Source organism: Giraffa tippelskirchi, chromosome 6 (genome assembly GCF_054371585.1).
Source record: "Giraffa tippelskirchi isolate mGirTip1 chromosome 6, T2T-mGirTip1v1.2.pri, whole genome shotgun sequence".
NCBI lineage: Eukaryota > Metazoa > Chordata > Mammalia > Artiodactyla > Giraffidae > Giraffa > Giraffa tippelskirchi.
Genome location: NC_137280.1, coordinates 105,927,264 through 105,954,758, shown reverse-complemented (window position 1 = coordinate 105,954,758; position 27,495 = coordinate 105,927,264). Strand labels below are relative to the sequence as shown.

At 36.2% G+C, this 27,495-nt stretch overlaps 1 protein-coding gene across 47 annotated transcripts in view; it reads left to right on the top strand.

The window, feature by feature from the left end:
- Window positions 1-27,495, top strand: part of CSNK1G3 (casein kinase 1 gamma 3) — a 118,516-nt gene that overhangs the window by 12,466 nt on the left and 78,555 nt on the right. For 43 of the 47 annotated variants that reach the window (XM_081500336.1, XM_081500332.1, XM_081500325.1 and 40 more), the window contains exon 2: window positions 23,500-23,925. In XM_081500336.1, the coding sequence (XP_081356462.1) occupies window positions 23,748-23,925 (178 nt within the window). In that variant the 5' untranslated portion in view covers window positions 23,500-23,747. Of the gene's footprint in view, window positions 1-7,000; window positions 7,292-23,499; window positions 23,926-27,495 lie in introns of all 47 variants that reach the window. The other 4 variants (XM_081500330.1, XM_081500303.1, XM_081500298.1 and 1 more) reach the window with 1 other exon arrangement.

Sequence of the window (27,495 nt, the reverse complement as noted above, 5' to 3'; positions counted from 1 at the left end):
ATGTATACGTGTAAGTACACTCTGATAATAGGGTTTTATGGTTATTGTATCTTGTCATTTATGGCAAATCCGGTTCCAAGGTGAGTCATTTACTGCTCCTCTGTAGGTCAGGAACGCTTACTGGTTATAGCATTTTTCTTATGACAAAATGAGAGCAAGCCATTTTATGAGTTCAATACATTAAATTCCATTCAATAGACATTTTTTTCATAGTGGAAAAATTGGATGTGGCATTCCTTCTATCAATTTCAAAGGTTAGATATTTGTAAACTGCCCTGATAGGAGAATTTGTGGTAGAGAAATTTAAGAGTGGGTACAGTGTAGGGGGCTTCCCTGGTAGCTCAGCTGGTAAAGAATCTGCCTGCAATGTAGGAGACCTGAGTTGGATCCCTGGGTTGGGAAGATCCCTTGGAGGAGAGCATGGCAACCCACTCCAGTATTCCTGCCTGGAGAATCCCCATGACAGAAGAGCCTGGTGGGCTATGGTCCAGGGGGTGCAAAGAGTTGAACACAACTGAGTGACTAAGCACAGCACAGCAGAGTGTAGAGGAGATATGATGTGTGAACCATTGGGAGACTTTTAGATTTATTTTGAGTTCATCAATATACTACAATAAAAGCCATGATAAAGAGGTTACCAGTTACATCTTGCACACATAATTAGTAATGGAGTAATGGGTACTCTTCTACAGGGCCACAATTTCTTATCAATAGTTTTGACATCCCAAATGCCCTGAAAACCAAAAGAAAAAATTTTTTTTGTATATTTGACACAAATTGGTTTTCTTCCCAAAACTTGTTAACTGTCTTTATTTCACGTGAATGTGGGTTTCACTGCAGAAATAGTAAATATTTAATCACAGTGCTGTCTCAGACTTCTCTGTGCCATTCCAGCTTTCTCTATGGGTATTTCAAAGTACATAGTGTTTACACACTGTATCACTTGTCAAAAATGCCCTGAAATTCTGAATTCCAGAATGATTAACTGCAAGAACTTTGGAAAAGGAATGGTGAAACGGCATTGATTTGCTTCTATCATTTGTTTTGGATAGAAACTACTCAGTATCTTACTCCTCTGAGATGGAGTTTGAGTAAGATCCTGGTAAATTTCTCTTGCTTTTTACAGTTGTAAGTATATGGATACCAAGAGGCACTTTGTTTTAATCTGGGTTTATTTCTTTAGCAGTTGTTGAAAGCTTTTCTGGTTTTTTGACAACTGAGTCTTATGGGGCCCATTGTGATCCCAGAAGCACTGTGTAATCAGGATGCTTGAGATGGAAAATGTTTCAGATAACTTCAGCGAAGCTGAGTATTCATCACACTCTCTTTAGTTCTTGGCATTATGTAAGTTTACCTCTATAACTCATGGTAACTTCATGCCACAATACCTGCAAGCACCCCTCTTTTTTTTCATATCTTGGCTTCCTTTTTCATAACAGAAAGTAGAAGGGGTGTGGTTGCAGTGCCTCTGTTTTAGTTTCCTTAAACTTCCTTAATTTGTTTTTCAGAGTTCACTGCAAAAATCTTGATACCTACTCTGGCTTCTTCCCCCCACTCCTTACCCCTCATCCTGTTTCTTTTTCTCTTGATTACTTCCCTGCCCCCTTCCCTTTAAAATAATATTCCTCAGCCAGAGAAGTTCATACTTACGGTATTCTGTACCAGAAAAGTACAGAAATTTGTTTGCTGAAAAGGTGACAGAAGTAAATGTGCACATTCTGTTTCCCTAAAGAGGACCTTTCTGTAGGGGAGTGATTATTCTACTGCTTGTGTATGGATAGTGTTCTGTGTATATAATCTTTGCTTTCTTTCCATCTTTAGATACTGAAGGGTGATGGTGTGGTGAGCACTGTGGTACATGTATTTTTGTGTTTACCGTGATACTGGACACTTTAAGGTGTAGATCCTAATGGGAAATGTAGACCTCTTCCATGGTGGCTCAGCGGTAAAGAATCTGCCTGCAGTGCAGGAGATGCAGGTTCAATCCCCAGGTTGGGAACCTCCCCTGGAGAAGGAAATGGCAACCCACTCTAGTATTCTTGCCTGGGCAATCCCATCCCGTGGACGGAGGAGCCTGACGGGCTGCAGTCCGTGGGGTTGCAAAGAGTCAGACACGACCAAGGGACTAAGCACACACAGCGTGTTTAGCTATGGTGCCCTTGCTGTGTCCTCTGAAAGCATTGTAATGCTCCTGGAGGACAGATTTAACCTTGTGTTATAGTTTGTTTAAGCTGTGTGATGTCAGGGATTGTAATGGTTTTATTTGCCATTTGTATTTCCTGTGTTTGGTATGTAATAGGCCTCTAATGATTACTTCTTTGTTGAATAGATCAATCATTTCATCTTTTATTAGGGAGAATTTTTTTTTTCTTTTCTTAGGGAGAATTTTAACATGGAAGAACCTTCATTAATTAAATCCCTCCTGAGGCACCATACTCATCCCAGACCAGTTTAGTTTGCATCATCACAGTTGTATAAGATAAAATTCAAACAAGTAAATTGGGCCTAGTTTAAATAAAGTAATAAACACAACCCTCTGACTGACTTACTCAGGCTTAAAAGTAGAGAGATAGATTATAGAAAGATTTTTGAAATGAAAAGCATGCATGGGCTAGCTAGAAAATTTAAAGGAAATATTCTGTTTTTTTTGGACATTTGAGTTAATTATGATTTTGTCTTAAGACATTTTTTATATTAAAGTTTTTCTCTCTTTTAAGTTCACACAGCAAAATTCAGTCCCTATCACAATCAAATTAGAAAACAGTTTCATCACCGTAGAATACTCTCTCATGCTGCCCCTTTGTAGTCAGCCCCTTCTTCCACTCTAGCCTCAACAACCACTGCTCTCTTCGTATACTTTTGCCAAATACCATGTAAATGGAATCATGTGGTGTGTAGCCTTTTGAATCTTTCTTCTTCCACAGTGCAGGATGCATTTGAGTTTCACCCATGTTGTAGTGTGTATCAGTAGTTTCTATTTGCTGCTGAGCAATAGTCCATCATGTGGATATACTTCAGCATATTTATCCATTCACCAGTTGAAGTACTTGTTTCTAGTTTTTGTGATCATGGATACGGCTGCCACAAAACTTTGTATGCGGTTTTGTTTTTGTGTGTGAATCTAAGTTTTTATTTCTCTTGGGTAGGTTTCTAGGGGAATTGTTAGGTTGGTCGCAAAGAGTCGGACACGACTGAGCGACTGAACTGAACGCAAGTATGTCTTTCCTGGTGGCTCAGATGGTAAAGAGTCTGCCTGCAATGTGGGAGACCTGGGTTCAGTCCCTGGGTTGGGAAGATTCCCTGGAGAAGGAAGTGGCAATACACTCCAATATTCTTGCCTGGAAAATCCCATGGACAGAGGAGCCTGGTGAGCTACAGTCCATGGGGGTCTCAAAGAGTAGGACACGACTGAGCAATTAACACACACACATGGCAAGTGTATGTTTAACTTTATAGCAAACTGTCAAACTATTTTCTAAAGCATTTTGTATTTCCACCAGTAATGTAGGAGAGTTCCACTAATAATCGGTTCCTAAAATTTAAATTGGCTATATTGAGTTACTCTAGTAATTTGTTGGTTTGATTGTATACCAGAATATCTTGACAATAACATCAATTCTGAACATGATATTTTTATAGTTGTAGATCTGTTAGACAGAGATAGTGATTTTGGGGAGTTTCACTTTTCAGTGAATGCAGTCTTCTGTATGGTTTGGAACTATTTTTTCTTGCTAAGATCATACAGCCCTGATCTTTGTTAAAAAAAAACAAAAAGCAAAAATGTAGGCCTTAACCCTGGTGTTCATGTTGGGGGTTAAGGTGCCTTTGGATCAACTCTGTCTCTGTCTTCAGGTTTATAACACTTACTTTGGGGATGGATTCTTTTGGTTTGAACTTGGCAGAAGAAAATCCTTCCTGTGGAGAAGTGGTTGTACCTTCAGCTAGTGTCTGTCACCTGTTAGATGTTTCGTTCCACAGTTTTGTAGAAGTCAACTTATTTATGATTTACTGTCAGTTATACTAGTTAGGGGCTTCCCTTGTAGCTCAGAGAGTGAAGAATCTGCCTCCAGTGCAGGAGACCTGGGCTTGATTGGGAAGGTCCCCTGGAGAAGGAAATGGTTACCCATTTCATATTCTTCCTTGGAGAATTCCATGGACAGAGGAGCCTGGCAGTCTGCAGTCCATGGGCTTGCAAGGAGTCGAACACGAATAAGCAGCTGACACTAACTATACTAATAAGTCTTTTCTGCGATGAGGGTTGACAGTATTAACTTCATAATTGGAATTTCCAAATGTTAATACCCTTGAATGACTGTTTTAAATCTGAGGCCTTTGCCTACACTAAACTGTTGTTTTTAATAACATTTTTATACAGTAGGAAACAAGCACTGTAGTTAAGAAAGAATATAACTTTGTTATGGGAACCATGCAGGAAATAGCTGCTGACTTTCCTGAGGTGTTTTCTCATTTATCTGGTATTATTAGGGAACAACCTGTTAGATAAATTAGAAGTTTGTATTTATAGTTAAATATTTTATTAAAATTGTTTTAAATGGTAAACTTTACACAGTAGTACTGTTTTCTCAGTGTTTTCTAAACATATTCGGATCTTGCTGATGCCTGGTTCTCATTCTGAACATCAGTTGCAAACTGTGGTGTTATGCGTAGATGCCAGAATTTATTGAAGATGCCAGAATTTATTGAAGTTGTATAAGGTTGCCTTCTTCCTGTTCTCTGTCATGTTTTTATAAGTCACCTCAAACTTTCCATTTTAAGTTTGATTTCTAGTGTAAACTTGTTAGAATTATGTTAAAATTAAAATAGAGTTTAGGGGCTCTTATTAAGTGAACAGAATATGCATTTTGTGACCTCCTTTAGTGAATTTTGTTTTCTTCTGACTCCTGGCTATGTCTTGGAGAGCTGAAATTATGGTATCAATGACCTTTGACTTGTGAGGTGTTACTCCACTTGCTTGTAGTATCTTTCAGAGCCATAAATGGCCTGCCCGCCCTCTGATACCTTTTTCTTTCCTCCTTTATTTGGAAAAGAGATGATTATATAAATTATGAGTAGCCTGGTGGGCTGCAGTCCATGGGATTCTCAAAGAGTTGGACACAACTTAGCGACTAAACAACAGCAACGGCGACAACAGGGTAAATAATAAGTATTTGTTGGATGAAAGTAAGTGCCCCCAAATGGAACATGATTTTTTCATTGATGGCTTGGAGTTTAACATCATTCCTGTGATTGAGATATGTAGTCAAGTTTATGCTTAGAGATAGTGAGATGACCTGCTCTTAGTATAAATTGAATGTGATGTCTGCTTGATTTTTGATTTCTATCCTGCAGGAAATAAGAGTGATCGGATGTATTTACAAATGCTTAAGGGGCTGGATATTTTCAAATTAAACATTCCTTCCTCTTTCAAATATTGAGACTCACTAGCAATGATAAGGGATGTTACCAACGGGAGTATAAGTTCACCTGTGAAATTCAAGAGGAGGCTGCTGCTGCTGCTGCTGCTAAGTCGCTTCAGTCATGTCCGACTCTGTGCAACCCCATAGACAGCAGCCCACCAGGCTCCTCTGTCCCTGGGACTCTCCAGGGAAGAACACTGGAGTGGGTTGCCATTTCCTTCTCCAATGCATGAAAGTGAAAAGTGAAAGTGAAGTCGCTCAGTCGTTTCTGACTCTTAGCGACCCCATGGTCTGCAGCCCACCAGGCTCCTCCGTCCATGGAATTTTCCAGGCAAGAGTACTGGAGTGGGGTGCCATTGCCTTCTCTGTCAAGAGGAGGCACATGTCCTCAAAAGACATTGTGAGGACCTATGAAACAGTCATATCTTAGTTAACTAGAGAACAATCAGATATGGATAATTAGAAAATTTACTTAATTAGACTCAGTAATATTTATATATTTTATGAAAGTTGAGATTTTAATACCATAACATAAAGTTGGCTTAGTTATAACTGAATATAGTATGTTTTGCTACTCCTCTGCTATTATGTATTATGCAGTAGCTTTCAAATTTAGAAATATTTTTGACTACAGCACATAGAAAAATATTTACCACAACTTAGAGAAATATATTTTGCATTGTAACCTAGTGATATGTATATATTCATATAAGGAACTAAAACAAAATCTCATTAAACAAAACTATTCTTACTACAATTGTGCACTCTATTTTCTTTCTTTTTTGGATACTATTTCATTTAAAAAACTGTTGCTTTAGACCCATTTGTTTAAACACCCAGTAATGGGTCATTATCCACAGTTTGGAGAACACTGTTGTCTAGTAGAACTGATGATAAATTTTAAAGGCTAGAATTTTCTGGGTCTTAACAGAAATATACAAGGGACATCACTGAAATCAGGTTTTGAAAATCTAAAGTGTTGTAGTTGATAGTTACTAAACATTTCTGAGATAAAATAAGTTTCTGTGGTATGTAATTAGAGAAATTGATTTCCATTTTTGTCATTACAGTTAATGATTTAGCTTTCAAAAATAAGTGTTTAGTCTTTTCTTAGACAACCACAGTTGAGCTCATGCCAGAAGCTAGTAACTGGGACACTTGCTGCTAACAGAAGCATGTGATGTAACGGCTAGCCATCACATCACAAATATCCTTACTCATTTAAATTTTGGAGAAGCTTGGAGACTTGTAGTAGTGTCATTTTTATAGAGACTGCATTAGGCATTTAAAACACTGAACGGCTCGTCTTGTGTATGGATTTTTAAATTTAAGATAACAAAACAGGAAGAAATCAATGCTATGACAATTAACGTGTGAAAAAAATTAAAAATTTCTATTCTGTGTGATTTTTTTATTTGCAAAGAATATTGAATAACACTCTGAACATGAAAAGATACCTGTAGATACTTTTAATATTTAATATTACAGGTACATGAAATTCTATATTGATTACAACATATTTTGGAAGATAGTTTCAGTTTCAGTTCAGTCACTCAATCGTGTCTGACTCTTTGCAACCCCAGGAGCCACAGCACACCAGGCCTCCCTGTCCATCACCAACTCCTGGAGTTCACCCAGACTTACGTCCATTGAGTCTGTGATACCATTCAACCATCTCATCCTCTGTCGTCCCCTTCTCCTCCTGCCCTCAATCTCTCCCAGCATCAGGGTCTTTTCAGATGAGTCAGCTCTTCACATGAGGTGGCCAAAGTATTGGAGTTTCAGCTTCAACATCAGTCCTTCCAATGAACACCCAGGACTGATCTCCTTTTGGATAGACTGGTTGGATCTCCTTGCAGTCCAAGGGAAGATAGGTAGAGTACTAATAATTATTTTAAACAATTTAGAACTGATCATTAATGTTTACTGGAAAACTTTAGCTAGCTGTATGGCTTTTTATGAAGTAGAACATACTATACTAATATGTTCTCAGATTACTTTGATTTATCTATTTGCAACTAAAGGAGGTCAGTTGGCTCTGTAATGTCCTAAATTATTGGGCCATGCAGATTAGAGAATCTGATTTTCTGTTTTCTGTTTTGAAGATTCAACAGTGATCATCAAATTAGAAGTATGCCTGTGACCTACATTTTCATTCATATAATCAGATTATATCTAATGTTTTCTGTATTTAGCAGCTCATTTATTATCTTTATTAGTGAATGATACTCCATCAAAATTGTAATTGTTTATGAAAGAAAAGCAATTGATTATTCATCTGTTCTCAAGGATAATTTGAAAATGCATCCCTTAGATACATTCTGTCTTTTTAATGTAGATATTTAAGCTAGTATGTTGAGAATTATGATAGAATCAGACATAATTTAAAATATTCTGTTACCATTTGTGTGCATTCATGTTAACTTATATTCATGTTAACTTATATATAACTTATATATTATAAAATGCATAGTTTTTCTTTTTGGTTGTATAATGTTCAAGGTTTCAGTTAAAAGAAGTAGTATGTCTTATATAAATTAAAATATCCTTAAGCCATGTGAATCACTATCTTGTGTTATGAGAACTTGCAAACCAGGGATATTTCTATGAAACTGTCTTCTCTCACCAGTTTTCATTTTTGTGGTTGCCCAATTTTAAAGTCTTGAAGCTGCATTTTCCTATTCCTTTCCTTGCTTTGAATTTAAAGCATCTCGGAGAAGCTTTGTGGGCTTTTTTCTTTTTTTTTTTTATTTCTTTTATTTTTTTTTACAAACCCTTGTGTCGAGGGCTGACTTTCAATAGCTTTGTGGGCTTTTTATCAACTGGTGTAATTTTAATGGACACTCTGAATCTTATCTACTCATATTTCTGGTTTTGCTTATCTTCCCAAAAGCAGCAGAATTAAGTATGTGTATTGAACTGCATGTTATCCATTTCGTGTGTTAGTATTACATCCCAGTTCAGTCGCTAAGTCATGTCCAACTCTTTGCGACCCATGGACTGCAGCATGCCAGGCCTCCCTGTCCATCACCAGCTCCTGGAGTTTACTCAAACTCATGTCCATTGAGTTGGTGATGCCATCCAGCCATCTCATCCTCTGTCGTCCCCTTTCTCCTCCTGCCTTCAATCTTTCCCAGCATCAGGGTCTTTTCTAGTGAATCAATTCTTTGCATGAGGTGGCCAAAGTATTGGAGTTTCAGCTTCAGCATCAGTCCTTCCAGTGAATATTCAAGACTGATTTCCTTTAGGATGGACTGGTTGGATCTCCTTGCAGTCCAAGGGACTCTCAAGAGTCTTCTCCAACACCACAGTTCAAAAGCATCAAATCTTTGGTGCTCAGCTCTCTTTATAGTCCACCTCTCACATCCATACATGACTACTGGAAAAACCATAGCTTTGACTAGATGGACCTTTGTTGGCAAAGTAATGTCTCTGCTTTTTAATATGCCGTCTAGGTTGGTCATAACTTTCCTTCCAAGGAAGGAGTAAACGTCTTTTAATTTCATGGCTGCAGTCACCATCTGCAGTGATTTTGGAGCCCCCAAAAATAAAGTCTGTCACTGTTTACCCATCTATTTGCCATGAAGTGATGGGACTACATGCCGTGATATAGTTTTCTGAATGTTGAGTTTTAAGCCAACTTTTTCACTTTCCTCTTTCACTTTCATCAAGAGGCTCTTTAGTTCCTCGCTTTCTGCCATAAGTGTGGTGTCATCTGTATATCTGAGGTTATTGATATTTCTCCTGGCAATCTTGATTTCAGCTTGTGCTTCATCCAGTCCAGCATTTCTCATGATGTACTCTGCATATAAGTTAAATAAGCAGGGAGACAATATACAGCTTTGACGTACTCCTTTTCCTATTTGGAACCAGTCTGTTGTTCCATGTCCAGTTCTAACTGTTGCTTCTTGACCTGCATACAGATTTGTCAGGAGGCAGGTCAGGTGGTCTAGTATTCCCATCTCTTTCAGAATTTTCCACAGTTTATTGTGATCCACACAGTCAAAGGCTTTGGCATAGTCAGTAAAGCAGAAGTAGATGTTTTTCTGGAACTTGCTTGCGTTTTTGATGATCCAGTGGATGTTGGCAATTTGATCTCTGGTTCCTCTGCCCTTTCTGAATCCAGCTTGAACATCTGGAAGTTCACGGTTCACGTATTGCTGAAGCCTGGCTTGGAGAATTTTGAGGATTTCTTTGCTAGCCTGTGAGATGAGTGCAATTGTGCAGTAGTTTGAGCATTCTTTGGCATTGCCTTTCTTTGGGATTGGAATGAAAACTGACCTTTTCCAGTCCTGTGGCAACTGTGTAACTAGTAGTACATAGTTTTGCTTATAATATTATTTTATTTCCATCCTGATTTCCTTTTTTAAAACTATTCTCAGTCTTTTGGTAGTATCTGTGTGTTGTAAACTGTCCTAAAAAGCTTTTTATAACAAGGTTGGCTTTTAAATTAAGTACAAATGTTATTTAATTTTAGGATAAATTGTTTCTAAGAATATATAAAATAATTCAGTGAGAAACTAGCTGTACTTTTCAACAGTTCTTAACTTTAGGGTCATACACTCGAGGATTCTTTCTTAAGGAAATGATTTGGAGGTTCCCTGGATTTTAGGTTAAGAACCAGTCCATCCTAAAGGAAATCAGTCCTGGGTGTTCATTGGAATGACTGATGTTGAAGCTGAAACTCCAGTGCTTTGGCCACCTCACGCGAAGAGTTGACTTATTGGAAAAGACCCTGATGCTGGGAAGGATTGGGGTCAGGAGGAGAAGGGGACGACAGAGGATGAGATGACTGGGTGGCATCACTGACTCGATGGACATGAGTTTGGGTAAACTCTGGGAGTTGGTGATGGACAGGGAGGCCTGGCGTGCTGTGATTCATGGGATTGCAAAGAGTCGGACACGACTGAGTGACTGAACTGAACTGAAGTGTCTTTAGTATTGGTGGACTCTATTATTGACTTCCCTGGTGGCTCTGACAGTAAAGCATTTGCCTACAATGCGGGAGACCTGGGTTCAATCCCTGGGTCGGGAAGATCTCCTGGAGAAGGAAATGGCAACCCACTCCAGTACTCTTGCCTGGAAAATCCCATGGACGGAGGAGCCTGGTAGGCTACAGTCCAAGGGGTCGCAAAGAGTCGGACACGACTAAGCGACTTCACTCACTTTATTATCATGCAGGGCAAACCAAATCAAAACAGAAACTATATAGAGGCTCTTAATACTTTGCTACTCAATTATTTGAAATATTCTTACCAAATTTTAATACTAGTTTTTAGTTATTTATTTCAGGATTAAAGTTACCTGTTTGTTTATAGTAGAGTTAACATTTTTATTAAGTTGCTGCAGATATATGCAAGAATATTAAAATAATACAAAAAGATATATAAGTAATAGTCTCTTGCTTCATGTCTTTGAATTTTTTACATTTTTCAATAGATAAAGCCACTTTTTTTTCTTAAGGAAATATTAAAAGCCTGTCATTAGGTCATAAAATGAGAAAAAAATACAACTTTAAATAAGACCATTTAATCAGGATCCTAGATAGAAGAAAATTTCATATTTAAAAGATGAGTCAGTTTGATATTTTTCAGCGTACTCAGAAGGAATTTATTATTCTCACAAACTTTAATGTTTAAGTATGTAGATTATAAATGCTCCTGTGTCTAGTGCTAGGTTCATTCCTCTCTCCTAAACCGTATCTAAACTCTCTCTGAGACTGAGCATGTTTGAAATCACTTTTAAATGCTTCAGGTGGTTACTCACATAACTTAAAATAATGTTCATACAGTTTTTTCTTTGGTTCTTCAAATTTTGCATTCTTTTTAAAACTAGTTTTCTATTTATTTTTCCACCTTTATTGAGGCAAATAAAATTGTCTATGTTTAAAGTGTACATGTCACGTGGTTGCCTTTTTTTTCCCCCCTCACCGTTAGAAGAGTTAAGATCTACGCTGTTAGGAAATTTAAAGTATTAGATTATTATTATTATTCAATTATTAGAACATTGGATCTCCAGAACTTAATTATTTTTATAACTAAATGTTTGTATCCTTTGACTAACAGCTCCCATTTCTCCCAGCCCCTGGCAACCCCCATTCTACTCGGTTTCTTTGTTTTAGATTCCACAAACAAGTGGTTTCATACAGTATTTGTCTTTCTCTGTTCGGCTTATTTCACTTAGCATAATGCCTTCCAGGTTTATCCATGTTGATATAGTGGCAGGACTTTCTTCGATTTTATGACTGAATAATATTATTCCATTGAATAGACTATATTTTCTTTATTTTCTTTATCCATGCACCCTTTTTCATCCTTGCTTTGGCTGTTTGCGGTCTTTTGTGGTTCTATTTGAATTTTAGGATTTTTTTTTCTATTTCTGTGAAAAAAAGCTATTGGAGTTTTAAGAATTTCATTGAATCTGTTGATCACTTCTGATAGTATAGATGTTTTAACAATATTAATTCTTCCAATCCAAGAACATGGATATCTTTTGATGTATTATGCCTTTTTCAGTTACTTTCATTAAATATCTTATAGTTTTCAGTGTAAAGGTATTTCACCTCTTTGATTAAATTTACTCCTCTCAGTATTTTAGTCTTTTTGATATTATTGTAAATGTGATTGTTTTCATAATTTTGCTTTTCAGAGAATTCATTGTTAGTGTATGGAAGTGCAACTGAATTTAGTATGTTAATTTGTGTATGCTCCAACTTTACTGAATTTGTTATAACTGATAAGTTTTTTGATAGAATCTTTGGAAACACTACTGAACAAAACTAATGAGATGCAGCAAAAGCAGTTCCAAGAGGGACATTTATAGCAATATATGCTTACATTAATTAAAAAAACCCCAAAGATCTCAAATAAACAAACCTAACTTTACACCTCAAGGAACAGGAACAAAAGTTGAAGAAGGAAGGAAATAAATGCAGATCAGTGCAGAAATAAATGAAATAGAGAAATTACATGACATTTCATGAAATAGAGAAATGAAATAGAAAAACAATGGAAAAGATGAATGAAACTGATGAAACTGAGATTTTTTTTTTTAAGATAAAATTGACACACTTTTAGCTGTACTAAGAAAAAAGAGAAGACTCAAATAAAATCAGAAACAAAAGAGAAGATATTGCACTTGATACCACAGAAATACAGTGGATCTCAAGAGACTGCTGTGAATAGTTAGATGCCAGCATTGGATAATCTGGAAGAAATAATGTCCTAGAAACAAACAACCTACGAAGAGTGAATCAGGAAGAAACTGAAAATCTGAACAGACAACTGCTAAAGAGATGGAAACAATAATAACAAAGAATCTTCCATGTAGCAAAAGCCTGAGGCCAGATGGCTTTACTGGTAAATTCCACCGACGTTTAAAGAAATAACATCAATTTTACTCTGACTCTTCCAAAAATTGAAGAGGAGGGAACACTTTCATTCACACTTGCTTCTTGAGTCCAGCATTATTATCCTGATACCATAGCCAGGTAAGGGCATTACAAGAAGAGGTCACAGGCCAATATCTCTGGTGAATATAGATGCAAAAGTTCTTAATAAAGTATAAACTCAGTGAATTTAACAGAACACCTGTAAGATGATATTAATATACCATGATTAAGTGAGATCTATCCCTGGATGCAAGGATGATTCAGCATACACAAATCAATACATGTGATACATGACATTAACATAATGAAGGATAAAAATGGTCTGATCATCCTAATAGGTGTGTAAACAGCATCTGACAAAACTCAAGTTCCTGTATGATAAAACTCTCAACAAATTAGATAGAGAGGGAATGTATCTCGATAAAGGTCACATGTGACAAGCCTACAGCTAACATCTTACTTAATGGTGCAAGAATGAAAGCTTTTCCTCTAAGATCAGGATGCCCACTCTCATGCTTCTATTCAGCATAATTCAGGGGGTCCTAGCCAGTGCAGTTTGGCAAGAAAAAGAGATGTACCCAAGTTGGAAAAGAAAAAGTAAAATTGTATTGTTTGCAAATGCATTATCTTTTATCTACTGAGTGATGAAATTTTAGCTCACATACTCCCTCCATCCCCTTTTGTCTTTAAATATTTGGGTAGTTATTATATTCACTTCATCTTTTGCTCCCCTTTGACACTTTTGTTCTTACATTTCTGTCTTTTTGTTCCAGCAAATTTTACATTATCTCTTTAATCTGTGCTTACTAAGATGCAGGTGTTCATATCCCTGTCCTTCCCTCTACCTCTTCTACTCCACCTTAACAGCTGAGTGTCTGTCAATTGCAGTGTTATTTTAACACTGGAAAAATTTACATTTTCTTCAGTAACATCTTATTTGGGGGGGATAAAATTGATTCTAAAAGCTGAAAATCAATTAACCTTGCTTACACTTTTAGAATTTACAGTGGAATTCCTGTGTTAGTTTTTGTTTTTTTTTTGCCGCATGTGCAGCATGTGGGATCGTCTTCCCCAAACAGCCACTGAACCTGCGTCTGCTGCAGTGGAAGCATGGATTCCTAACCACTGGACCGCCAAGAAATTCCCTAGTGTTTTTCCTTGATGAACCCCCAGGGCCCTTTTTGCTATAGCTCAGAAAAAATTTCTTTTTTTTAATTTCCTCTGTCCTTAATGCTAATTTATTGTATTAGTTGGAAGTCAGAGGTATTGAATTACTTCTCTCTGTTCCTTTATTTTTTGTTTCTTTATATTTTTGTTTCACATAATAGGATTGTTTTCCTACTTCGGTTATTTCATATAATATGGCATTATTTTCTTACTCAGTGTTTATTATTGTCCTTCTCGAAAGTCACTGAGGATCTTTTTTTTTTTTTTAAGTTCCTTTTTCTGAATGGTGTACCTCCCTGTATTTTTAAAAATTTGCTTTTTGGGGGGCATTTTTCTTTCCTATTGTTAGTTTTCTTCATGAATCTAGTGATTCTGTCAGTTCATATTTGTGAAGGAGTGATTAGGTTACTATTTCTGTGCAGATTGCTTTTTCTGTATCAGCCTCTTGAATCTGTCTATACAGATGGGGTTTATTGACCAGCATATTTCACATAAGGGTAGGCACTCTGGGAACTACAGCCAATATCATACTTAAATGGTAAAACAATAAACTCTTAATCAAGACTAGGAAAAAATACAAGGAAGTTTGTTCTCAGATCTTCCATTCAACATTGTACTGAAGAACTAGTCTTTCGGCAAGAGGTTCTTTCAAATGCCACCTTGGCTCAAATTAGAATCTGACAACAGTGAGGTGCTGTAGAGACAGTATAGGCTGGCAGGAAGGGACAGACTGTACCTGCTGATCCAGATAGAAAGGCAGACACAGTTTAGACTTTGGGAGATCAGAGAATTAGTGGAAACCCCATCAGAGTTTTAGTGGGTAAGATGTGAACTCAGGAATCTGACTCCTTGTGATTGTATTCTCACTGTACCATTCATTAACTTGATGATGCTTGTCAAGTTGTATAATTGCTTTATGTTTTAGTTTCCTTATTGGTAAAAATAGGGATTGAAATAGTATTTTATAATTGTGGGAACTGATGAGCTGATCTATTTAAAATACTTAGCAAATTAAGTGCTTAGCAAATGACAACTGGAGAGATTTTATGTAAAATCCAGGTTTCTGGATTTTTCTTGAAAAATTTGGACATCTGATGGTCCTGAACGGTAGCAGTTGTTTATAGCTGAGTGGTAGCTGCCTCTTTTAATTGGAGTATTTGCTTTCCAGATTGCTGTAGCCCCCAGTACTCCTTATTGTCTCACACTTTATTTGATTCACTGTCTTTATGGTACCTCTTTGGGCATTTGGATTTGTGACTTCTGATGTACCAGTTCTTAACTGTAGCTAAAATGATATGTGCAGTTTTCAAAACTGATTTTTCTTTGATGTTAGAACGAAGCAGTACCAAAGGCACAAACATAGACCGTAGTAGAAGAGTAATTCAGGCAAGGGAATGCTATCACATAGAGGAAATTCTTGGCAGTGCTTGTAGCACACTGGTTGGTGAGGTTTAGTGAATGCATCAGGTGAATGAAGAGACTGATGTTGGAGGGTGTGGTGATATGTAACTGGGAACCTCTAGGTAGGAACCATACCACTAAAACCTTAAAATGTTTAGAGATAGAAAAAAACTCATTTCTTGATCTATAGCTATTGACTGTCCTAGGTGCCTGACAGTATGCTAGGTTCAGAGACCACCAGGTTACATATAATGAGTCCTTGTCATCAAATACAGCAGACAATTATGTGTATAATATAAGAATAGCCTCAGAAGTCTCTTAGTCTAATCCTCCTATTTTATAATTATTAAAATAAGCTTAGACAGATTAGGCCTTGCCTAAGGCTTTACAACTAGTTGAGACTCTAAGATGACTTCTTTGTTTTTTAATACAATACTCTTTCTAGTACATAGCCAGGCAGGCAACATCAAAGTGGTTTGGAAGCACCTGGCAGGGATTCCAAGACCCGGGAGAACTGATGTATTGGAGCATGGTACAAAGATTGGGGCTTGGATGGGAAAGAAGGTTACGTTGCCTTATTTAAGACTTACTCTTCAAAGATTGGAGCTAGAGATTCTTCTTAGGGGTGTGAAGAAGGGGCCATTGTGGAGAAGTCTGTGTGGCAAGGAACTGTTGGTAGCTGCTGGTAACTGTCGACACCATGTAGGACCTGAGGGTGGCCTCTGTCTGAGAGCCAGCAAGAAGCTGACACCGTCAGTTATACACTGCAAGGGTGTGAGTTCTACCCACTATCTGAAGCAACTTAGAAGAAGATTCTTTCCCATTTTCACTTCCAGGTAAGAGTGTCGTCTAGCTGATCCTTTGATGAAGTCTGTGAAACCCTGAGCAAATGCCTCAGCTGAGCCGTGCCCAGACTTCTCTGATCCACAGAAACTGGACTAATAAATGTATTGCTATAAGCTGCTAAGTTTTTGGTAGTTTTGTTCCAAAGTAACAGAAAACTAATACTTTTGGTCATGTCCAAGTATATTATAGTCTTTAGTGTCATTACATAATAAACACCTCACTTTGCCATCTGATTTGAAATACATAATCCACACTCCGCTATGCCTTAGAAGCATGAAAATCACTGCAGTTTGTGGTTTTCTGGCAGCACTGTGAAATGATAAGAGTGCCCCACACAGTCTCACATCTATTGTCTTGTAGCATGAAACAGCTTTAACAATGCATAAATGACTTAGCATGGATTCATTCTTAATGAAAGTTTGTTTATGAACACCAACATTTGAATTTCATATAATTTTCATGAATTTCATTTGTCACAAAATACTATTTTTTTCTCCAAACATGTAAATATGTAAAGACCATTCTTAGTTTGTAGACTGTGTATAGTGGACAAGAGACTGGATTTAACCTGCAGGCTGGAGTTTGCTGACCATGACTATAGACAGACTTGTCTATACTAATACTGTTTGATAAGGTGCAACAATAGGGAAAGTATTAGCACTCTTTGGGATCCTTAATAAAAAAATATTTAATCAAAAATTCTATTTGTTAACTATATTAAAAGACTAAAAAAATCTAGTAAGACAGGTTTGTGAGCACTTTCTTGAATGTGGTGAAAAGGATGGAGTAAAATAGGAAGCAGCCTCATTCCTCCCAAACCACTAAATTGTATACTTTGATTATTCTTCTTTCCCCACTCAAAAATGATATAAGTGGCCGGTTTCCATTGATTCTTACCATATATTAATAGGAATAAGTTCAGTTTTGGCAAGACTTATTTTGGGGTGTTAATACTTGTTCCATTTTCAAGTACAGTTTTAAGCTATTTGATCACTTCTTCTTGTCTCTCGAAATTTCTTCTGGGGAAGGAATTTGGGGGTGTCTCTTGACTTTTCCTCCTGCCTCCTCAGCCATTCATTAAGCTGACCCTTGATCCTCTAGGGTCCATGTGAGTGGAGAGTTATGAGAGGGAAAAGGCAAAAGTTTTTCAGTGGATGATATGTTTTCAAATGCTGTTTCTTTTGTGAGGAAGTTTTAGTTCGTCAGAAGCTGTACACTGACGTACTCTGTAAAACAAACAGACCTGCAAGTATTGCTATACATAAATATATGCATGCACAGGCATTACAAAAAAGAGTTGGATCATATAAAACAAACTGAAAGTAATGTTTACCTCTGAGGAGAGCAAGTGGGATGAAGGATAAGGCGTATGGGCATCCCAAGGGTATTTTTACTTTGTATTTGAATTCTTACAACATGTAGAATATATTTTGAATATTTGGTAAATGAAAAGGTATGTATTGAAAATAGAATGAAAAATTGCAAATGGGAAGGAAATTACTTCCTTCTAAATAGAAAAAATTGTAGAAGGGCCTTTTTTTCATTGTTGTTGGTTGCACCTTGTGGCATGTGGGATCGGAGTTCCCCAACTAAGGATTGAACCCACACCCGCCTGCGTTAGAATGGTGGAGTCTTTTAATCACTGGACTGCCAGGGAAGTCCCCTGGAAGGGCTCTTTTAAAGAAAACCTTCTAAAATATTTACACGTTCATTAATCTTACAAAGCTGTAGTGTTTTCACATGAGTTTTGGGATAAAGTTATAGTAGAGAAAACATATGAACTTTGGGATGTAGCATTATTTTTGGAGTGGGTTATTTCTAAAAATCATGTTTTGAAGTATTATCTACATACAATACAACACATAGATTTTTAGTTTGATGAATTTATATAAATGTATACACTTGTATAATCCCCTCCCAAGCACAGTAGAGAATATTCCTTTCTCCCATAAAGTTCCCTTATGCCACTTTCCAAGCTTTCAACCACTCTTGGCAACAGCTGATCTGATTTCTATCACCACAACTTATTTTTGCTTATTCTAGAACTTCGTTTGACAAGAATTGTATAATATGTATTCATTTGTGCCTGACTTATCTCAGTCTCATATCTGAGAGATTCATCCATATTGTTACATGTATCAACAGTTCTTTCCTTTATACTTACTGAGTAATATTCCACTGAATAAATATATCAGTTTGTATATCTGTTCTCCTGTTAATAGACATTAGGATTGTTTTCAGTTTTGGCTGTTACTGATTTAGGCTGCTATAAATACAGGTGTACAAGTCTTTCTCTAAATATATGTTTTCATTTCTCTTGAATAACTACCTATGAGTGGTATTGTTAGGTCATCAGATAGGTGTATATTTTACTTAGAATAAACTATCAAACTTTCTTAGAATCAAAGTTGTACTATTTTATATTCCCATTAGGAAGTGAGAGATCTAATTGTTTCTCATTCTTGCCTGGACTTTCCTTTCTTGGGAGGTTTTTGATTACTGATTGCATATCTTTACCATTGTTCTGTTGAGATTTTTCTTTTTTTTCCTAATGATTCCCACAGTGATCACGGTGAGGCAAGACCAGAGTGGGCCTCCCAGGAAGCATCATGCCAGACCGGGGCAGCTGGAGGTCCACCTTGGACTCTCGTTTTCCCGCTGGGGAAACCATAGGCTTGAGGGCCCTGCGGTGTGATGCTGTGCCAGCCTTGGGGGAGGGTCAGTGTGGACAGAGTGTATCCACTCCTCTTGCCCATCTCTGTCTCTCTGGTTCAGGAGGGTACTTTGGCCACAGCCCTGGGTTCTGGGAATTTTTTTCAGTGGTGTCTTGTCTATGGATAGTTGCTAGTTGGTCTTCTTGTGAGGGGGACTGAAGTTGGGAATGACCTATGTTGCCCTCTTGATGATGTCTTCCTATAAAGTTTTCTGCACACACAATTATAATGTCTCTGAATAACAGTAGTTCAGCCTTTTCCTCTTCACTTTTCATGCCTTTTGCATCTTTTCTTAACTTACTGTACAGGCTAGTTCTTCTGTACAATGTGTTGAATGGAAGATCTGAGAGCAAACATTCTTTTGTTTTCTCCTTGTCTTGATCAAGAGTTCAGTGTTTTACCGTATAAGTATAATGTTGGCTATCTTTTTTTTTTTTTTTTTATAGGAAAAACCCTTTTATTAGGTTGACGTTTGATTCTCTTTCTGGATTACTGAGAGGTTTTAAACATTAATGGATTGAATTTTGTCAGATGCATTTTATTGTCTGTTGAGATTTTTTTTTCCTGTTAATTTGTTGAATTCATTTCAAATATTAAATGTTAACATTTCTAATATTAGAAATACTAGATCAGAGAGTATACTTTAATGTTTTAGTTATTTGAGACTTAAATAATGTTAGCATATGATCTTTCTTGATGAACATTTTTTGAAAGGAAATACTATTCTTCAGTTTTTGGGTATTGTATTTTATAAACGTCAGTTCAGGGTATTTGATGATATTTAGATCTACTGTTTCAATATACATACTGTTATTTTTGTCTTCTACTTTATCAAACAACAGTGAAACAACAGTGTTAACATTTCAACTATGATTGTCTTTTTCAAACAGTTATTTCAAACTAACCCTTGTTTTTTAAAGTCTTTCCTTCATTTTGCTCATTTACATGTCATTTTTATGATTTTCACGTTTTTCTGTTGAGTTGATATTTCTGTTATTATGAAATAGATCTCTGTATCTTTGGAGATTCTCCCTTATTTCGATGTTTACTTTGAAATGTTATAGCCTCTCAAGCTTATTATGCTTGATGTTTGCATTGTTGTTGTTCAGTCGCTCAGTCATGTGCAACTGTTTGCGACCCCATGGACTGCAGCACACCAGGCTTCCCTGTCCTTCACCGTCTCCTGGAGCTAGCTCAAACTAGTCCATTGAGTCGGTGATGCCATCCAACCATCTCATCCTCTGTCATCCCTTTCTCCTCCTGCCTTTAGTCTTTCCCAGCATCCAGGTCTTTTCTAATGAGTCAGCTCTTCGCATCGGGTGGTCAAAGAATTGGAGTTTCAGCTTCAATATCAGTCCTTCAATGAATATTCAGGACCGATTTCCTTTAGGATTGACTGGTTTGATCTCTTTGCAGACCAAGGAACTCTCAAGAGTCTTCTCCAACACCATAGTTCAAAAGCATCAATTCTTCAGCACTCAGCCTTCTTTATGGTCCAACTCACACATTCATACATGACTACTGGAAAAACTACAGCTTTGACTATATGGACCTTAGTTGGCAAAGTAACATCTCTGCTTTTTAATATGCTGTCTAGGTTGGTCATAACTTTTCTTCCAAGGAGCAAGTGTCTTTTAATTTCATGGGTGCGGTCACCATCTGCAGTGATTTGGAGTCCAAGAAAGTAAAGTCTGTCACTGTATCCATTGTTTTTCCATCTGTTTGCCATGAAGTGATGGGACAGGATGCCATGATCTTAGTTTTTTGAATGCTGCATTTTAAGCTGGCTTTTTCACTCTTCTCTTTCACCTTCATCAAGAGGCTCTTTAGTTCTTGTTCGCTTTCTGCCATAAGGGTGATGTCATCTGCAAATCTGAGGATGTTTGCATAGTATATCTTTTTCAATTATTTTACTTTTAGTTTGTCTGTGTCTTTGTATGTAAAGTTGTTTCTTAGAGACAGCATATAGTTGAATCTTGATTTTTTTTCATTTTTAAAGTCTTTTTGCTTTTTATGGGGAGAATATGGTCCATTTTCATTATATGTGTGTTTTTAAGTCTATTCTCTTGATGTTTTCCTTTTTGTCTCATATCTCTTTTATTTCTCTTGTTTTAATCAAATGTTTATCATTCTACTTTATTTTTTGTAGTAACTTTTTAGCTGTTTCTATTGCAGTTAATTTTTAGTGTTTGGTCTCGGTATTACAATATGCATTTTTAATTTGTCATGGGCTACTTAAAATTAATACTGAACCACTCATTCTTAACAAATAGAAGAATCTAAAAAAATAATGTCGTTCCATTTACTGTCTGCCCTGCCATTTAAAATTAATATTTAACTACTTCATTCTTAACAAATATAAGAATCTTAATATAATTCCATTTGCTTGCTTCTCCTTCCATTTCTGCTATCATATATTTATTTTGCTTCCACATATCTTGTAAATGACACTAAGAAATTATTTGTGCTTTAACAAGTAACTTATCTTTTGAGGAAATGAATACCCATGCATTTCCCATTTCTAGTGTTCCTCATTTCTTCTTAAAGTTTCACATTTCTCTTTGGTATCATGTGATTTAATTAAGCTTAATGTATTATTTAAAAAGTATTTCTTGTGGAAGTGTGCTGGTGACTATTCTTAGCTTCCTTCATCTGAAAATGACTTTATTTCATTTTCCATTTTAAAGACTTAATTTTGTCGGGTGTCATGTTCTTGGTTGAGAGTTCTTTTCCTCCTTCCATTGGTTTGAACATATTCTCCCATTTTCTTTCCAGTCTCCATTATTTCTGATAAGTTTGAAGTTCACCTGTGTGTTGTGTAGTTTTCCTCTGTCTGCTTTCAGGACTTTCCTTTTATTTTCGGGTTTTTGCACTTTGATGTACCTAGGTTTAATTTTCTTTGTATTGATTCTTTATGGAGTTGCTGAATTTCCCCATTTTGTAGGTTAATGTTTTTCAGTGAATTTGGGAAGTTTTCAACCATTATTTCTTCAAATATTTTTTCTGCTCCATTCTCTTTCTTTAATGTAGTAGAACTTTAATAGCTACTTAGTAGTTTTGAAGTCCTGTCTTCTAATTTCAGTATCAGGTCATCTTGGGGTCTGTTGCCTTTGATAGCTTTATTTCTGGCTGCATGTCACATTTACTGATTATTTTCGTGTCTGGTAATTTTTAACTGTATGCCAGACATTATGAATTTAATGTTGTTGAAAGTCTGCTTTTTTTCCCTCTGTCTTTTTAATTATGTCAACTTTCATTCTGGAATGCAGTTAGTGTAGTTGGAGATATTCTTAACCCTCTGTAGGCTTGGTTTTAGGCTTTAGGTGGGCTATTCTAGAGTAGTCCTTACTCTACAGTATGATCCTTACTGTTAAGACTTGGTCTTTCTGGTATCTCAACTGAATTCTGGGATATTAATGAGGTTCCTCCACCATGACTAGGTAGGAACTTTAAGATATCCTGGCACTCTACAGCCTTTGGTATCTCCATTCTTTATTTAACCCCAGAGTAGCCTGTCTACTAGCCTTGTTTCAGCCCTGTCACCTCCTACCCCTAAAACTGTACAGCTCCCTCACCTTCAGTACTGTCCTGCAAATTCCACTAGCTTCAACACCCCAAACTCTGATCTGTGATCACTGGGCACTGCCCGAGTCACCACTTCCCTGTGCTGTAGTCAGAAAACTGTCCCTAGCTGGAGATCTTGAGTAAAGGTGGAATTCACCTTCTCTGTTTCTGTATTCTCAGAGATCACAGTTTATTCAATGCCTGAAAATATTTGTCCATTTTCATAATTATTTACAGCAAGGGGGAAGTTCAGTATTAGTAACTCTATTGTAGAAAGTAAACAGTATGTGTAAAACTCATTAAATTTTACTTATACCAAACAGATGCTTGTATTTCATCTGCAATATTAAGAGCATGGCAGATATAATAAGAAACTTTATAAATAGATTGAGTGTTAGGAATAATTGCATATTTGGTGGGTTGCTAAAATTAATCAGAAATGTACTATTTATTTCAAACCTTGTTATGATTGCTCCATTCCCATATGTAGTTACAAGTAATAAATATTTGAATGAATGAAGAGCAAATAAAAATGTATATTTGAAAAGCCCTTGAAAATTATTAGATGTATGAACATGTGAAAGATATTAAACTCTTTTACTAATTTGCAAAATGTATTCTCTTTAAATTGATATTCCTGTATTGACTTACTGGAATTCTTTGAATTTTTTTTTTGTTTGTTTAATTGGAATGATTCTACGCTGGAAGGTCTAGGCTGGTGAATGTATATTGGCTTATGAAATACTCAATACATTTTTGTTACTTTTATTTATTTTTTTAAAAGTAAGCAGCTCACTGATTTCGTTTGGTTTTGTTTTTGTGATCCCTTTGGTATTAAAGTATAGGAATAAAGGGTAATGATTAAGAGTCTGCTGAGGTTTGATTTCAGTGGACATCAACTAATAAGTCCATTGCCTGAACTTTTGTTACGTTATTAATTCCCGAAACATGGTTTTTAATTCTCTGTAAGTTGACTAATTTTCTTTTCTTAATATTCTAGCTCTCTATCAGTATCAGCTCACATCATTGAAAAAATAATTTTGAAGACATGTTTTGCTGAAGAGACAGCTGAGAAAAATTTTACGAATGGGATGAACACGCGCCAGTTCATTGACTACCTACTGCAATTTGAATGTTAACATCACCCACCTGGTACAGTTACCTAGTGATGTACCAGTTCTCACGATATCCTATTTCAGTGTGCTTGTCTTGATTAAAGAATTCAAAGTGGAGTACCGCAAACTTGATATGGAAAATAAAAAGAAAGACAAGGACAAATCAGATGATAGAATGGCACGACCTAGTGGTCGGTTGGGACATAACACTCGAGGAACTGGTTCTTCATCCTCTGGAGTTTTAATGGTTGGACCTAACTTTAGAGTTGGAAAAAAAATTGGATGTGGGAATTTTGGAGAACTACGATTAGGTAAGACTATTTTGTTTATTCCACAATAATGGGAGCATTTTTTTTCTTTTTAATGAAGGGTACTTTTTAATGAAATGATTTAGTTACTTGTTCAGTTGTTTCATTGTTGTGGTAATTTTAAAGAATACAGATACTAAGAATTTCTTATGTACTTGTATTTTCATTTGTGAGTCATTACTTAGTATAACAGTGTCTGTTTTCTTGAGATTGGCCATCCAGATTAAGAGAAAAAAGAAAGTCAATGAAAAAGCCCTAGCAGTCTGAAAGAGATACCAGGGGAGTCTTTGCAGTGTACTCTTTAGGAATGATATTTAGGCTACCTTTTCTGATTGGAAAACATTTAGTAATTGGTTACTTTAGGAGGATAGATATGGCTTAAAGTTAAGGTAATATCCTCAAACTGCATAAAAAATCAGTGCAGTTTGCAGTGCTGTAATTTATTCCCCTCTTCCCCCATGTATGTTCAAGGTGGTTTAGGAATCTATATTCTTAACAAGGGACACAAAGTACTGATTCAGTTTATTCTTATAATCAGGTAAGTTTGGGAAACATTGGTCTACTTTAACCTCCTAACTCTACATTTAAGACATTTGAAACTCAGGGAAGGTTTCTTGACAAATGTCACACATCGATGTAATGATGGACTCACGATCCAAATCTATCTTTTTAACTCCTAATGCAATGAAGATGTGGCTGTCTTCACTGAAGAGAAACAAGAAGGAGGACGGCACGGTTTTATGGGAGTTAGCGTTGAGGTTCCTTGAGGGCTGTCTGCTTAATGCACCAGCATGAGTGTAAACTTCCTTAAATAAAAAGAAAAAGCTTACTTTTGCAATTTTCATTAGATTCAACCTTGGTGTTATAAAAATATATGCAATTGTATGTTCATCTACTCAACTACTTCTCTTTATCATCTTGTAAAACACTCTGAAAGAAAATAAGTGTTAGTCTCAAAGAGTATCAGACTCCTTGAGACCCTCATGGACTGTAGCCCACCAGGCTCCTCTGTCCATGGAGTTCTCCAGGCAAGAATACTGGAGCGGGTTGCCATTCACTTCTCCATGGAATCTTTCTAACCCAGGGATTGAATCCAGGTCTCTTGCATTGCAGGCAGATTCTTTACCACCTGGGCCCAAAACTCCAATTTTTAGTTACTTCGTTTTATTACTGTTTTATGTAGTTAATGTACATTAAATCTTTGAATGAAGCAAGCCAATGAAAGTTAATGACATATTTTATACATGTGATGTGTCTGATAGACTCTTCTGCATTTTAGTAGGGATTCAAATATTTGAAAGGGTGAATGTTTTATATTTTATTTTTTAACATATTGTAATGATACTTTGAAATTCTTAAACTGCTTCTGATTTTGGCATAAAAAAAACCAGATTATTTACTTCTCTGACCTTGAATTACACCCATCCATTACAAATTTATCGCATGTCTACAGTATTATGTGTGAAGCATGATTAGACACTGATGATACATTGGAAAAATATAAAAATTGTCTCTGCCATTATGGAACGCATAAGTCATTTAACCACATGGGGCTTCAAGTTTGTCAACTTTAAAATGGAATTATTTCTGCTTCCTGAATTACTGTGAAGACTAAATTTAGAAAACAATATAAAAGAACCAACACTATCCCTGCCTGTTTTAGGAAAGCAGTAACTGTTCTGCTCCTTCAAAGGATGTCAAAATATTTGTTCTTAATTAAGATTATAGCATGTTGTATGTATATTTAAATTTTTAATATAAATTAGTTTTCTAGCTATATATTCTGACATATATTTGTACTTTGTCACTCTCTGTGTAAATGACTATAGTGCTATAGTACTTTGGCATTTATTATTTAGAATTGATTTCATATAATTTATTTCAAAATAACTATATATATATATATTCACATCTGTGTGTGTGTATGTATGTATATGTGTCTGTGGGTATATGTGTGTATACACACAAAAGAATCCAGTGGAACATTTTAGCCAGGGCATAAGAAAACTGTATTACTCCTATATACTGAAACTAACGTGCTGTGTACTGCAAAAAACAGCAAAATACCCCCATTCTTTTGCAGTCTGTGAATAAGCAGGAATAGGGATAAGATGACTTATTAGTCTATCCATCCATCCACCCATTTATCATCATCTATTTATCTATCTATATCTAATCTACCTGTGGGTTTTTATTGTATATTTGTATAGATTTTATTTAAATGTATTATTATACGTTACTGTTTCACTACTTACGATACATGTAACATGTATACTTGCATAATTATTTTAATCATTTTTCTTTCTTGATAGGCTACTAAATAAAGGGAGGTTTTATCCGGTTATAAGTATCATTCTTTCTATGATAAATGTGAATAAACATGTTTATTTAATCTGGATAAACATGCTAGTGTTAAAAGCTGGTTTGAATTCTTAAAGTGCTTTCTTTAAAATCATGTTAATAGACATTGATTTCTGGCACTAAATTTTTTGATTAGTATTGAGTAAGAAAGAATATAGAGTATATATGTTATAGGTAAGTGATTGTCAAAAAAGATGCTATTAGCATCTTGGGCTGGACAGTTTTTTGGTTTTGTTTGTTTATTTTGTAGAAGACTGTCCCATACATTGTGTGGTACTTAGAACTTCAGACCTCTTAGATGCTAAACAGGAGTTGCATCTCCACATGCAGCCCCAGATTCCTTCCCCTCAGCCCCCACTGCCATTTCCAAAAGCCTCAAGGAGAGACACTGTTACCCTTTGTTGAAAGTACTTTTATAGAGGATTACTAAAGAAAGAAGGAAATGGCAACCCACTCCAGTATTCTTGCCTAGAGAATTCCATGGACAGAGGAGCCTGGCAGACTATAGTCCATGGGGTCATAAAGAGTTGGACACGACTGAGTAGCTTACACACACACACTAAAGAAAGAAAGCCAAACATAAAAAATTTGCCTTGAGATTAAAAAGAAAATAGTTAATCTTTTAAAAAAATCTAAAATTAAGTTTAAGTAGATGTGTTTACTATCATTTTTATGTGTATTTTTAATTGTAAAATGATGAATTGATATTTTTGGTTTTATTTTGTCCTTGTATTGGTGGTAAGGCTTGCATCCAGCATGTTGGATATATTCCTAGCTTAGACAATTAACCAAAACCCCTGGAAATGTTTTTAACAGGTATAGAATGAGACAGAACAAAGCTAGCTAAGATGTGGGGTTATAGTGTATACATTTTATATTTTCCTGGGTATTATGAGTCTTTAACATCTGAAGAAAAACTTTTCTGGTCAGCTATATAGACCTCTTACTGTGGATGTATTCTAGAATGTATGGAATACAAACCAGCTAATATAATACTGCTTTAATAATAAAAAGAAACCAAAAATCCTCAAATCCTTTCATTCTATGGAAAAACCATCCTTCTACGGTTAGCCAGTTCTTCAAGATAAAAAAAATTGGGAGCATGCCTTTGATCTGCAAACTAGCCAGTCTAGAGCCATACCTCCTCTCTCTGGCCCATGCATTCCAGCAGGCAATCTTCCTGAAGGTATCCCGTGGTAAAGTACAAGACAG